This window comes from Staurois parvus, unplaced genomic scaffold (genome assembly GCF_062004578.1).
Source record: "Staurois parvus isolate SC_StPar_1 unplaced genomic scaffold, SC_StPar_1.0 ptg000094l, whole genome shotgun sequence".
Lineage (NCBI taxonomy): Eukaryota > Metazoa > Chordata > Amphibia > Anura > Ranidae > Staurois > Staurois parvus.
Genome location: NW_028317890.1, coordinates 1,437,143 through 1,452,095, shown reverse-complemented (window position 1 = coordinate 1,452,095; position 14,953 = coordinate 1,437,143). Strand labels below are relative to the sequence as shown.

Genomic DNA, 14,953 nt, shown 5'->3' with positions numbered 1-14,953 from the left:
CATCATTGGTGTCAGTGGGGGGGAGGGGGGGATAGTGCCCAATCATTGGTGTCAGTGGGGGGAAGGAATAGTGCCCCATCGTTGGTGTCAGTAGGGGGGAGGAATAGTGCCCCATCGTTGGTGTCAGTAGGGGGGAGGAATAGTGCCCCATCGTTGGTGTCAGTGGGGGGGAACTAGTGCCCCATCACTGGTGTTAGTGGGAGGAATAGTGCCCCATCATTGGTATCAGTGACACCAATGATGGGGCACTATTCCTCCCACTGACACCAATGATACTTACCTTGCTGACCCCTGCTCCAGCCTGGGCTCGCTCCCTCCCTCTCCCATCCATAGCCAGCATACCTGGCTGCAGCAGCAGCACCATCTGCATGACACAGACACTTACCGGTCAGCTGTCTTCGTTCTCCGGCCACTCTACTCTTCACTTGCGCTGGCTGCTCCCTCACTTCTTTGATCTTCGCACTGCTGCTCGGCTCCTCCTCTCCAAGCTTCCCCTTCCTCACCGGTGATTGGCCGCGTGTGTGCCTTTCCTGAGCTACAGTTCCGACTGCCAATCATCTGTGAGGAGGCAGAGCTTGCAGAGGGAGGGACAAGTTGCCATATGCTGTTGAGTGATCCCGGGGGTGTGGCAAGATGACAGGGGCGGCATGTCATCCCACCCACACATCGCGATCCAGGGAAATGAAGACACCGGGTCCTCTGACAACCTCCCTACCCCTCCTCCAGCAGCACCTCATGGACCAGATCGACGTGGGACTGGGACACTGAGTCGCGGACCCAGGTAAGACACAGCAGACCACCCCTGTACTAAGTGTGCCTTCCGTGGGAAAGGGGGGGGGCGGCGGCGCCACTGTGCCGCCCCCCTAAAAGTGCCGCCCTAGGCAATTTTTTAGTTTTTTTTTTTTTTTTTTTTTTTAGTATTTTGGGCCAGTTTTCCTTTGATAATAAAAGAAAATCAGGAGAAATCCATTACAATTTACCACCAAATGAAAACCCAATTTGTTCTGAAATAAACAAGGTATAATTCACCTACATGTACAAAGTAGTTGTGATGATATGTACAGTTTTACTAACACATGTCAACGTTGCAAAATTGTGCTTAGGCATTTAGATTTGTTTTACCCTTAGGCGTGAAAGGGTTAAAAAGCTTACAAAGAACCATTCAGCCCTAGGTTAGAAGTTGAATTAGGATTGCAGCTTTTCACTGCAGTGTTGGCCGTAGCTTTAGAAAAAAGTTGTTTGAAGGCATTTACAAGTAGAGGATACACACTGCAGGACCTCTAGCACATGATAAGGTAAACAACTTAAGTTATAAGTTCTGTGGGCATAATAAATAAAACCGTGATCAACAATTTTAAATATTTAAAAAATGGCAAAGTACTATCAGTGGGTTGACCAGCTGTGGATATACTTTTCTTTGAATGAACATGTACATTCTGTTTTTAAAAAACATATAAATCTTAATCCATTCCTAAGTGTATGCATATATGCGGCCTGACATGGTCTTCCTCCGTGGGGTCACATTTGTATGTTACGCATATTTGTGCAAAGAGTACATTCCCAGTCCAGAGATCGAGCTGTCCCTGCCCACTCCGGGTCGCATACTAATGATCGGGAGCTGGGAGGACTGGCCATCAATCACTTGATACTTGTATTCGGCTGTGATTGGCTATCACAATTATCAGTCACTGTGCAGCCTGCCACTGTGCTTTCTCCATTTGAATTGAGATACATTTTATCTTTTTCTCTTTGTTAGAGAAGACATTTGCAAACAAGAAAATGTTGGGGTCGGTGTGTTTTCAGTAGGATGAAAAAAAAACTTTTTATTTTATTTTTTTTACACTTATCAATATCAGTTTGGTTTAAGTAGGATAAAAATAGTGAAATGCACACTATTGATTCTTGGTCCAACTAGGAATACAAACAATGAATAACACACATATGTAGAACCTTTGCGATCATCCAGAGTAGGGGAATTTGTTTTGGGTTGTTCTTTGGTGGTAGGTCATGGTAATGGCAAAATACACTATATTGCCAAAAGTATTGGGACACCCCTCCAAATCATTGGATTCAGGTGTTCCAATCCCCTCCATGGCAACTGGTGTATAAAATCAAGCAACTCGGCATGCAGACTGCATCTGTAAACATTTGTAAATAAATGGGTCGCTCTCAGGTGCTCAGTGAATTCAAGCTTGGTACTGTCATAAGTTGCCACCTGTGAAATAAGTCTATCCGTAAAATTTCCTTGCTACTAAATATTCCACGGTCAACTGTTAGTGGTATTATAACAAGTGGAAGCAACTGGGAACAACAGCAACTAAGCCACAAAGTGGTAGGCCATGTAAAATTTCAGAACGGGTTCAGCGCTTTCTGAAGCGCACAGTGCCCAGAAGTCATCAACGGTCTGCAGAGTGAATGACTAAAGACCTGCAAACGTCATGTGTCCTTCAGATTAGTACAACAACAGTGCATAGAGAGCTTCATGGAATGGGTTTCCATGGCCGAGCAGCTGCATCCAAGCTGTACATCACTAATTGCAATGCAAAATATCAGATGCAGTGGTGTAAAGCACACTGCCACTGGACTCTAGAGCAGTGGAGATGTGTTCTCTGGAATGACAAATCACGCTTCTCTGTCAGGCAATCTGATTAACATGTCTGGGTTTGGCAGTTTCCAGGAGAACGGTACTTGCCTGATTGCATTGTGCCAAGTGTAAAGTTTGGTGGAGGGGGGTTATGGTGTAGGGTTGTTTTTCAGGGGTTGGGCTTGGCCCCTCAGTTGCAGTGAAGGGAACTCTTAAGGCGTCAGCATACCAAGACATTTTGGACAATTTCATGCCTCCAACTTTGTGGGAACAGTTTGGGGATGGCCCCTTCCTGTTACAACTTGACTGCGCACCAGTTCACAAAGCAAGTTCCATAAAGACATGGATGAGTGAGTTTGGGGTGGAGGAACTTGACTGGCCTGCACAGGGTCCTGACCTCAACCCAATAGAACACCTTTGCGATGAATTAGAGGGAGACTGTGAGCTAGGCCTTCTCATCCAACATCAGTGCCTGACCTCACAAATGCACATCTGGAAAAATGGTCAAATATTCCCATTGGATTCTATATTCTGAAGTGCAGTGAAGAACCAAAAACATCAGGACCACACTCTACAGTGCATTCATAGTACATCTACCACAGTGCTGTGCTCTTCTCTGGAGCTACTAAATGTTCCCATAGACACACTCCTAAACCTTGTGGACAGCTTTCCCAGAAGAGTTGAAATTGCTATAGCTGCAAAGGGTGGGCCAACTGAATAATGAACCCTGTGAACTAAGACTGAGATGCCATTAAAGTTCATGTGTATTCATACCCCAGGGTAATCTTAGAAGAAAACCTGTTAGTCTGCAAAAGACTTGACACTGGGGTGGAGGTTCACCTTCCAGCAGAAAAATGACCCTTAACACACAGCCAGAGCTACAATGGAATGGCTTAGATCAAAGCATATTCATGTGTTAGAATGGCCCAGTCAAAGTCCAGACTTAAATCCAATTGAGAATCTGTGGCAAGATTGTTGTTCACAGAACAGAGCTATTTTGCAAAGAAGAATGCTCAAAACGTTCACTCTCTAGGTGTGCAAAGCTGGTAGACACATACCCAAAAAGACTTGCAGCTGTAATTGCAGTGAAAGGTGGTTCTACAAAGTATTGACTCATGGGGGGCTGAATACAAATGCCCACCACACATTTTCAGATATTTGTAAAAAAGTTTGAAAACCATTTATCATTTTCCTTCCACTTCAGAATTATGTGCCACTTTGTGTTGGTCTATCGCATAAAATCTCAATAAAATACATTTACGTTTCTGGTTGTAACATGACAAAATGTGGAAAATTTCAAGGGCTATGAATAATGTTTCAAGGCACTGTACAGCTAAATTTTAAAAAATTATATTTTTTGCTATTTGAGCTGGTTTTCATTGATAATCGTAAAAAAAATAAGATATGTCTATTACCATTGCCACAAATCAAATCTCAATTTGTCCTGGATACATAAGTAGTTGCGATGACATTTACAGTTTTATGAATAATTATGAAAGATGCAAAGCTGTTTTTGGGTGTTAGGATTTGTTTTACCTTTCAACATGAAGGGGTTAATCAATTTCCAGAAACCCTTCAATCAGAAAGTACAAATCTGTGGTGTACAGACATGTATTTCTAGTTGTTTTATTCTCTACAACTATTCTTTTCTCTGAAATAAGCCATTTATGCATATTTTTAGAAATGTTCTTGTAAGTTCTAGCACTTGAATATTTTTCTTTGAACAGTACTAACAGAGACAGACCCAACACGTTCATGAAGCTTGGGGTCAGACAAGCTAGCGAGTCTTGTTCTATTTATGTATATTGATGGCCACTTTCATGTAAGCTTGTGCTGCTTGTCCTCTAGAACTGTTTAGAGGCTTCAGGCTTTCTTTTACGAGACAAATAGAGTTTTGGAATTCCATTAAAACTACTCGATTGGCCTTTTCATTCAATCTGTGGCAGTTCATCAAGAGCCAGTGACTGTGCAGCACACCATACCGATCACTCCTTATCTCTGCATTAAGCTGTGATCTTCAGCTACGCATTCAGTGTTTGAACCATTTTAAATGTAAAATTATAAAACAAAAGAAGTAAATACTATTGGAAAGGGCCCCACTGAGTGACAGAATATAGAATGAGGGCTCGGCAAAAAAAACTTGCAAACACCTCAAGATAGCATGTTAATTTAGTGTCATTAATGAGCTTAGAAAAGTGTTTTCAAATCATTGTGTTGTAGTTTGCATGTATTTAACACCATAGTTTAATAGATGTTTTGAGTAATTTTCTGTGCCCGAATAAAGCTGGACTCACACTATAAGAAAATTGGAACAATCGGACGATGAACTGTTTGTTAGTATTTGACAGCCGATTCCAGCTGTTCACACAAAAAAAAATAAGCTGCAAACTAGAAAATTTTTATCATATATAAACATAGCGTCTGATTTTTGCTCAGTGTGTATAGTACGAAAATAATTGAATAGAAAAAAAATGCGCTTGATCAAAAGCAAAGAACAACCCAGAAGAAGGTAGCAACGAACATAGAAATAGTACATGAGATAGAACGTTTGCTTTAGTTGTTTGAGAATTTTCTTACGAGTTAATACCATTGTCGGTTATATCATGCTAAGTACCTCCATGGAAAATTGGATGATAGTTCGTCCGAGTTTCTCGTAGTGTGTACCGCACTTAAGCCTTCTTATGGTCGAGCAATTTAACACTACAAAAATGACCCAAAATGCTTGAAAATACTGGTGCAATGAAAAAACATTAGACAAAGTAATGCGATTCTGTGATTCATAGAGATAAAATGTTTTCTTTTTTTAGCTGGAAACATGAAGGGCGGCTTCATTTGTCAGTATTTCTTGAAATGAGATTGTGGTCTATTTAAGCACCTATTCCTCTATCCATGTTACATGGCTCTGCTAAGACATAGGGTGCACTGCTGGCTTCTGTGGTATAACAGAATGATTGATTTTGTTTGAATGATAAACCTTTGGATTTTTCTATTTCTGGTAGAAGAAAAATTTTTTTTTTTAAAAAAGGCATTGCTTTATTGAAGAGTATTTTAGTGGAGTTTTTCTTTTTGTCCCCCTTGTCAAAACTACCTTGGTCACTGACCCTGTGAACACTGATACCCACCCTGCTGTTTCTAAATGACAGGTCCATCCTTGAAGATGAGTGACATCTTTTACAGATATATTAAAGCCTTGTATAGGTGTGGAGCAAGAGCAAAGTGGCGAGCTTTGTTTCCAAGATTCACTTCATTGCTCATCTGAAAGGTGCAAACTTTGCTCTATGCCACTAATAAATCATTAGCTATGTTTTCCTTTTTTTTAACCTACGCTAACTAAATACATTTTTTGCTTCTCTGTTATTGGCAAAATACTAAGAAGTTTACCTGTATTGTGTATTTAATAATACAGGACAATGTATCTTTCTGTTGTATGTGACCTAATCACGAATGTAGCCTAACATTGCCTTTACGGTATGACATTGAGTGAGTAATTGCTGGCCTTCCTGCATTCTAAATGCGGTTGAAAAGGTTAGCTTTAATATGCAAGTCTCATTTGTCTTCCCAAAATATATTATGTCCTATATAAAGTAATCTGATTTTCAGATCTAATAGAGGAAATGGGTAAATAAAATGTATTTAATAAGTAGACATGGCTCACTGTGCTCTGATAAATGGCTTTACCTCTAATCAGACATGGAATTACACTGCACAAAAGCTATGAACGGAAATCTGTGAATAAAACATGAAGGCGATACATTGGGTAAACACTAAAAGTGTTTTGCTTTTATTGCAAGTCTCTAATTTGTTCATCCTCATTACACAGTAAGTGCACCCTTAAACCGATATTCTGAAAATGGTCATTGGAGACGTGAATAAGTTGTATAACCTGGCAGAGTCTTGTATCTCTTGGTGAGTCTAATGATCAGATATTAGCTTTGTAGTTTTTGATTCCAGTTCTTCTACAACCCCAATTCCAACAAAAGTTGGGAAGCTGTGTAAAATCTACATAAGAACAGAATGCAATGATTTACAAATCTTATAAACCCCTATTTTCGTCACAATAGAAAATAATGTACCATTTTTAAATAAGGTAATTTTGAAATTGATGGCAGCACCACGTCTCAAAAAAGCTCAGGAAAAAATGTGATAACATTCCTCTCCCAATACTCCAGCAACCGGTCAACTCAGTTTCCAGACATTTACAGAGTGTTGCTGAAGGGGAACTTCACCTTTTAAAGGGATGTTTTGAGACGGGTTGCTTCCATCCATTTCAAAGTTACCTAATTTTATTTTTAAAATGGTAACTTTTTTCAGTTTAAACATTTGATATGTTTTCTATTTTCTGTTGTGACTAAAATGTGTGTCTAAGAGATTGGCAAATCATTGCATTCTGTTTTATGCATATTTTACACAGCATCCCAACTTTTTTGGAGTTGGGGTTGTATGTGGCCATACTTAGATGTTAAAGCCCAACCTTGGGTAATGCAAAACCTATCCCTTGCTGTGGGGATGCACCCACACTGCAAGGATTACTTGCTTGTATAGGCATAGGGGACTTGTTAAAGGTAATTTATTTACCTGCTCCTCCGCATTGCTAGACCAATCCTTGCAGTTTTTTTCCCCTGTGCTCCTGCAGTCTATGGCCTTGATGTTGTCAAGATCAATGCAGTCTGTAGTCCTGCATTGGAAGTGAAGACGTAGAGGAACAGTCCACCGACAGAGTGTAGGGGAGTGCCATCTGCCAGGGGATTGAAGAATCAGGTAAGTTAAAGTGATTCTACAGGCTTTTTTTTTTTTTTTTTTTAAAGAAACAATAACAAACATGTCTATACTTGCCTGCTACTTGCAGTGGTTTTGCACAGAGCAGCCTGGATCCTCCTTTTCTCCGGTTCCCCACCGGTGCTCATGGCCCCTCCTTCCTGTGGGGTGCCCCCATAGCAAGCATCTTGCTATGGGGCACCCGCTGCTCCATGTTTCCACTCACACATGGAGCCATGGCTCGGCCCCACCCCCTCTCTCTTCTCATTGGCTCACTGGCTGTGATTGACAGTGGTGGGAGCCAATGGCTCTCACTTCTGTCTCAGCCAATGAGGGGAGAGAGTTCGGGGATAGCCGAGAATCCAGTGCACATCGTTGGATTGAGAGGTGGCTTTAGGTATTGGGGGCAGGCTGGGGGGGATGCTGCACAGAGAATGTTTTTTTACCTTCATGCATGAAGTAAACAAGTAGTTTTCAAATTTAGTTGCGTGTTAAGTGCTGGATTTTACATTTACTCTGGTGCCCTATTTTGGACTTCTGATGGTTATGACTGGGAGATGGGATACCTTGTAATGTGAATATTTGGGGAAAAGAGCTAGTAGGCAAGTGAACCATTCTCCACCAACAACTGAAATATTTTTCTAGGCTTTTGTTTCTTAAAGCAATTAGGAATTAAGGCATTTATTTGTGCTTTAAAATACAATACACAGGAGACACAACCCTGTCCCTAATGTTTATATTGTAGTGAATGGAACAGGTTCTTCATTGCATCTGTGGCCAGGGGTCCTCCTTGAAAAACGAGTCAATATATACCCAAAATCATTCTCCAACTACATGGCTTGCTCTAGTAGATCTGTTTTATGCTTTTTTTTTTTAACATGTATTTAAACACCACTGCTGTATATGTGATTTACTGATAATCAATGTAATGTAGTATCTGTATAGCTTTTTGCTACATGCATAGCTATTTCCATGGTTATTTTGTATCAAGTGCATGGTTTGATGTTTAGCATGCATAGAATTATTTGTTGTCAAATTTTGAGCCAATATGTTATGGCATCAGTTTTATTTAAACTTAATTTGCAAACAAATTAATTCATATTATTTAAACGGTAAGCTCACCTTTATCAAAAAGACAAGATTATACTGTCCTATTGGAGTATAGCAGCATGGGGCGCTAAACTTACCTTTCAGCCAGGGCTCCCTTTCATTTCAAAGAATGTCAGCCAAAATTGCTGTCTATTTGTTTTGGGCCACACATGCACAGCGTGTACTCTCATTATTTTGCAGCCACTGAGCTCATAATAGGTAACAGGAGTACACACCACGCATATCTGTCCCAAAGGAACGGGACAGCACTAGGGGGCACTGGTATGTTACTATAACTTGGGGCGGAGCCATCAAAAGCTGCAGATGATTTTTAGAAAGGCGTCTTTTTAATGTGGTTTTCACCTACATTCTTTGAACTGGAAGGGAGCCCTGGCTGGAAGGTAGTTTTAGCACGTGTTTTTTGGTAAAGGTGAACTTACACTTTGTTAATCACATGATCAATCCAGAGTCTTCAAACTTTTGGAAATGCAGTGAGCAAGAATTCACATTGCTGGAGGTGTAATATATACTGTGTACAGAATACCTTGAAAAATTTAATTTCCTGCCCTGGTTTCTATGGTTACAAGGAAGCAACATTTGATATTTTGGCTGTTTTTAAAAAATAATTAAATCTGCTACAAACTGCAATTGAACAGAACACTTTCATAACATTGAATTACACTGGCTTGTATATCCAATATGAAAAACATTTTTGAACGCAGGGTGCAGTTTCCTTTAATTGGCCATGATTTGGAGTTCAATCACTACACAATTGACTACGCTTTCCTCAGATACCATTGGGTTAAGTGTCAATTTGATCTTTTGTTTAACACTTTCCAAAAGTGGCTTCTAACAGAATATTACATTGGCTCCAAGCAACAGTTTACATTGTGTCAGATTTCATTTCCTCTTTTAGAGCTGCTAGAGCTAAAATCAAAGTGAATAAAAAGCCTTCAAATCTATTGAATAAAATGGAATTTGTGTGGAGAGGGTCACACGGGTGGGTAAGTTACCACTGCTGCTGCTGACTTGACAGGGGTGACACTTTTTTGGCTAGTGGGATCATTGCTACCATATCTTGAGTGTGCAGAGATAGCAGGCAAGCTAAGGCTTATTTAAAATCTTACAAAAGCACCTAAAAGCTTCTCCAGCCCTGAAGGTTGTTTTATTTTATATTTACTAATTACAGGTACACTTTAAGGGTGGCCTATCACAAGGGAGCATAAAGCATGTTGAACCCCCAGGGGATGCTGTGCACATAGCACTTCTCCTCATCTAATCCATGCAGAGGTTGTTGTACTGTGGTGTTACTTAGCTATCCCCGCCAACCTGCCTAGCCATTCGACAACACTGAGGAATGAAGACGGTTTTCTGAGTGACAGCTTGGGAGGAGAGGGTGTGTGACAGGCAGTGCTGCTGTTTAGTCTGGAGCTGCAGCCGGTATTCAGGGGCATGGAGAGAGTGGAAGCATCAGCGTGTGTTGGGAATGATTTCTGCTGAAGAAAAGGGCTTTCACTGACAAAAACACAAACCGACAGGAGCACACAGCAGCTACTACACTTGTCTGAGAAAGCCTAGTGTAGGACTTGGCTTGTGTTGTTGTCAGATTTGTGAGCCCTTTTCTCCATCTGCAATCGTTCACAACACAAGCCCCACTCCCCCTGAATAGCAGAGTGCAGTGTAAACTAAAAAGGAGAGATGAGGATGGAGAGGGGGCGGGGCTGTAACTCCCATGAGAACGCCAAGATTTGTAGGCCTCATGAGGTGTGGTACTTCAACCTGCAATGACTGAAAATAAATATTTATTTTATCTATTTACCTTCTACTACTCAGATTTTGATGGGGACAAGTGCTGTGTACTTGGGGACCCCTGGAGTTTTTTTTTATTCTAGTGATGATCGTTTTTAATTCTTCTGTCACAATCATTCTAATTTTGTTGTTAATGTTAATTTATTAAGAGTTTCTGCTGCTGAAATGGGCTAACTAAATATTATGGTGCTTTTTTTCCACTTTATTCAGTTGCCATCTTTTTATTACAAAAGTACTCTGTTCCTTACTCGTCTGTTTCTGTTGTGTTTTCCAGGGCCTGACCTTTCAAGAAGTTGAAAATTTCTTTACTTTTCTAAAGAACATCAATGATGTGGACACAGCTCTAAGTTTTTACCACATGGCAGGTGCCTCCCTGGATAAAGGTATTTTCCTCTTTGTTCCTGGCTGTCCTACCCTATACTTTACCTGAGCCACTAAAGGCATGAAGACAATTTTATCTAGCTTCTAACTTATTGATTTAACGCCAAATATTTGTGCTAGTTAGTCCTTTACTCTCAATGCACTTCCTACAGGTCACTAGATGGCTTTGTGTGTGTATATGTGTGTGTATGTATGTGTCTATGTGTGTGTGTGTGTGTGTGTGTGTGTAAAAAAAATATACACAGGTGTCAGGTCTTGTTAGAGACATGGTTACAAGTTCTATTGCTGAAACGTTTATCTTACCTGCTAAGGGTAAATTCAATTACAGCTGCTGATAAAATATTCTTTTATTGGCAAGTACGAGTACCAACACTTTTGGTCAAAGTACTTCCCGATATTTTGCGGTGCAAATTGTGTCAATACAAAATGTATGGACACAAATTGCACCACTAAGAATAGCATGCGATTTGAACAGGAATGCGATTCCTCTCCAAATCGCATTCGATTTCCCTACTGCTCCTGTGTGAACCTAGGCTGTCATAGCCTGAGTTTACACAGGAGTGGTGCGGTAAACCTCCCTGCAGGTAGGGAGGACAGAAAATTAAGGAAAGACCCCTCAGGGACACAGCAATAAAAACTTGATTGATGCTTTATCCCTTCCAGGCCATATCCAAAAAATAAAAAATAGAGGGAAAGCTTTAGTCATATTTCTGGTTTAAGAAGTAAAGAAACTTATTTTAGGGTGCATATATCAAGTATTAATCCTTGTACTTCTATGCCAACAATTTTAAGCTGTAGATATCATGTGATGTGTATATATTCTGCAGTTTGCAAGCTAAAGAGCCCTTTATAACATTTGCTTAATCACAGCTACTTTTTTCTTCCTAAGGCTAAGAGCAGAGAATATATTTAGAGAAAAATATTGTCCAAAGTATCCAGGGAAATAAAGCTGTCAGATATTTTGTTTATTCATTAACCCTTTAAGCTGTATTGGTGATTTTTACATACTAGACAGATAGTAAACAGAAGCAGAGACTTTAAGTTTGGCTGCTTGCTTCACTGGTTTGCTTCAAAACAGAATTCCAAATTGATCCTAGTCTATTCATTTGTGAAAGTTGTTAATTCCCATGAAAAAGGCAACCATTGTAAACTTCCATTAATTAAAACTGATCTAATATGTTGAGAAGGGATCTGCAGTGTTTGGGTAGACTGCAGAATGTACCGCCACTTAGTGTTCTGGCCAGATGTTGCATAACATTTTTTCAGAAAGCAAACAGATCTTCAAGGGACATGAACAATATTTCTTCCTAACATAGGTTATCAGTGCAAATTATTATAGTAACAGCATTAGAGTGATGCAGAAAAACATTCACTAAACATAAAACATCCATACTTAAAGAATTGGAATCTTGGATAACAATGCATTTAATGTATTTTCAGATATATAACTTATATCAACCAAAGGCTGTTTTTAATTTTTTATATTGCAGCTTATACAGAAAATCTTGGGATGATAAATATATATGTATTTTTCTGTCATCCATGCAGTCCTGCACTCTGCTGCCATCCTTGCTTATTATGAATATAGTTAATTAAACTGCGTTAAATGCATTAGACCTGAACTCCAGGCACAAAACCTTTCATTTAAATATATTCCTTTATAGCCACAAAGGTCATAAATTATGTGCACCAAATATTCCAGACATTACCTTGTAAAATAGCTGCAACATCATCATTGTGCTGTACTTGGCTAGTGCAGGGAGCAGAATTGTGGAATGGGCCCAACAGACCCCATCCACTACAGGCTGCTTGCAGAAAACTTCAGTAGTAGTACTATAGTGAGCCTGTGGACAGGCTATGGACAGTCAAGTATTTACATATTGCAACAAGCAGTAAATGTGCTCAACAACAAGTCCTTACTGACCTCTATAACAGCAGGTGCTGTGGAGCAATTAATCCCTCAAAACACACACAACAAAAGCTCAAGTTGTTCTCTCAGCAGATCAAGTTTCTCTTTCCAGAGCTCCTGCTTTGTGTTTATATTAAGGATTAGAAGGTGATTGAGTTGCTGTGTTTAGTGGGGAGCAAGACGAGCTACTGAAAGTATAACTTGAGCAACATCAGTGTTTCTGCTGTGAAACGAGAGTAAATTGCTCCACAGTGCCTGTAGCTATAGCATTAGGTGAGAACTTGTTTTAATGCTCATTTGCTGCTTGTTAAGAATATATAATTGCTTGCATGTCCATAGCACAGATTTACCTTAAACTTCAGTATAGGCTCCTTTGATATTATATATGTTCATTTTTGTCCATTCTCGAGTTAACCCCTAAGGCCCCTTTCACATAAGCCGACCGACAAGGTCCGCCTGTTCAATTTTCAAGCAGACCCGATCGGACGCTCCATTGCTGTCTATAGAGGGGCGGGTGTAAACGTGCATGTATCTGTTTACGCCTGCCTGCATCCGATCCGATCTGATCATGTCTGCTAAAAACAGACGGATGAGGATCCGTTCCATCTATTGGATCAGATGATAGTTGGATGGAAACGGACAGGCGGTCCATTTCCACCTGACCAACCCATATGACAGCGGCTGTGCCTTTGTCTGGTCTGCATAAGCAGCGTGAATACACACTTGTCATCCGCTTGCTCAGCGGGCAGATCCCACGCTGGGCAAGCGGATCCACTGATGGGTCCGCCCCGTGGGAAAGGGGCCTTAATGATGGCAAATGATGCATCGAAGGAACAATCAACATGAGACTGAACACATTAAGATATTTAGGACTGTTGAAAAACAGTTAGAGTGGAACAGTGATTACAGTATTTAATTTCATAACTACAGCAGTTGTTGTCAATTATTTAAACTGATCTTCCAAAGTATAAGGGCCTTGAAAGTGCCAGAAACTGTTATATGTATATATTTATTCTTCATCAGACAGTTAAAATGATAGCTTGACATTTTCTGGACACAGATATAGTGCAAACATGGTTTCATAATAGAATAGATGACCCTTGTTGACCTGACCCTTCTTCAAAGGTCTTACTATGCATGACTAGAACATAAGAGTAGTTTATGGCACACATTTTCTTTCCTACCAGCCATTGATTCCGATCCATAAAATGAGAGCAGCACAGAAATATACGTGCATTAAATTCTAACCTTTGCAATTATAACTGGAAGTGGCATAAATATTACTGATTACAGGGTATCACTCCTACAGTGCTCATTTATCCATCTGCTTAGCATCTTTGAGTTTTGTGTCTCGCACACCCGTAAATAATATTGGTATCTTGGCAGCTTAAAATGTTCAAGGTGGAAGTAAGCTCTGATCAAATTATCACACACCTGTCCTTAGGAACATTACTATGCATTATTTAAATCAGTACAATGTAATGGTTTCTGTGGGCTAGCAGTTAATCATGGTTGATTTCTTGCTGCTTAATACTCAGGTGAGCATTTATTGCTTATGTAATATTTAATTTATTACTTTAATAATGGCCGGGTTTACCAGCAGCTGTCGCTCAATGTGAAACAAATTGCCAGCAGGCCTGGTTTACTGTTATCTGACTGACCACAGACTGAACAGGTGAGGGAATTTGGTCAGCATGCAGCATAGAGAAGATGGGAACCTCTCTTTAATGGCTTCAAATGTGCACTGACACTAAAATACCTATAAAGGTTATATACTTTGGTGTATAAAAAGGTCAGATTTTGATGGTTTCAGTTCATTTAAGGGGGATATCACAAAATGAAAGATGCTCAACATTATAGTGATGTCTGTGTAAGCTTGTAAGGCAGCTTGTGTATGGGTCATGTCACCTTTCATCAACTGCCACTCTGTGCCGTAAAATAGAAGTATGTCTAAAGCTTTTTTGACAATACTTCTTCGTCAGTGGGGTACACTTACTTTTGCCTCCCTGTGACCCAGCATAAGCTGACAGTAAGCTTTAGCTTTGGCTGACATCACAGAACTGCTCCAGGCTCTGGAAGAATTCAGACTCTATAGTCGGCATTCACCTATATGCCTGAAGGCAACTCATTACTATTACACCCTCAAATGTATTTTTTGAAATGCAAGCAATGTATGGACCTGAATTTGGCTTGGAATCAACCTCTTGCAGTACCTGTACAGTAGACCGTCTATTGGGAGAGAGATTAGCAGCACAAGGAACCCATTAGGTGGGTTACATTTTAAGGATGCTGACTGAAAGAGAAGGTAGAGTGTCAGTGAGATGAGCTTATCAATCTACTACCTTCTCTTTTCACTGTCCAGTCACAGAGGATGGGGGGGGGGGTTAACAAGACCTGTAAGTGTTACTTAAATGCAGCAGAGAAAA

At 40.2% G+C, this 14,953-nt stretch overlaps 1 protein-coding gene across 2 annotated transcripts in view; it reads left to right on the top strand.

The window, feature by feature from the left end:
• MICU1 (mitochondrial calcium uptake 1) overlaps positions 1 to 14,953 on the top strand; it is a 331,092-nt gene that overhangs the window by 248,762 nt on the left and 67,377 nt on the right. For both annotated transcript variants that reach the window (XM_089670730.1, XM_089670729.1), the window contains exon 10: positions 10,512 to 10,620. In XM_089670730.1, coding sequence (XP_089526856.1) covers positions 10,512 to 10,620 — 109 coding nt within the window. The remainder of the gene's footprint in view (positions 1 to 10,511; positions 10,621 to 14,953) is intronic.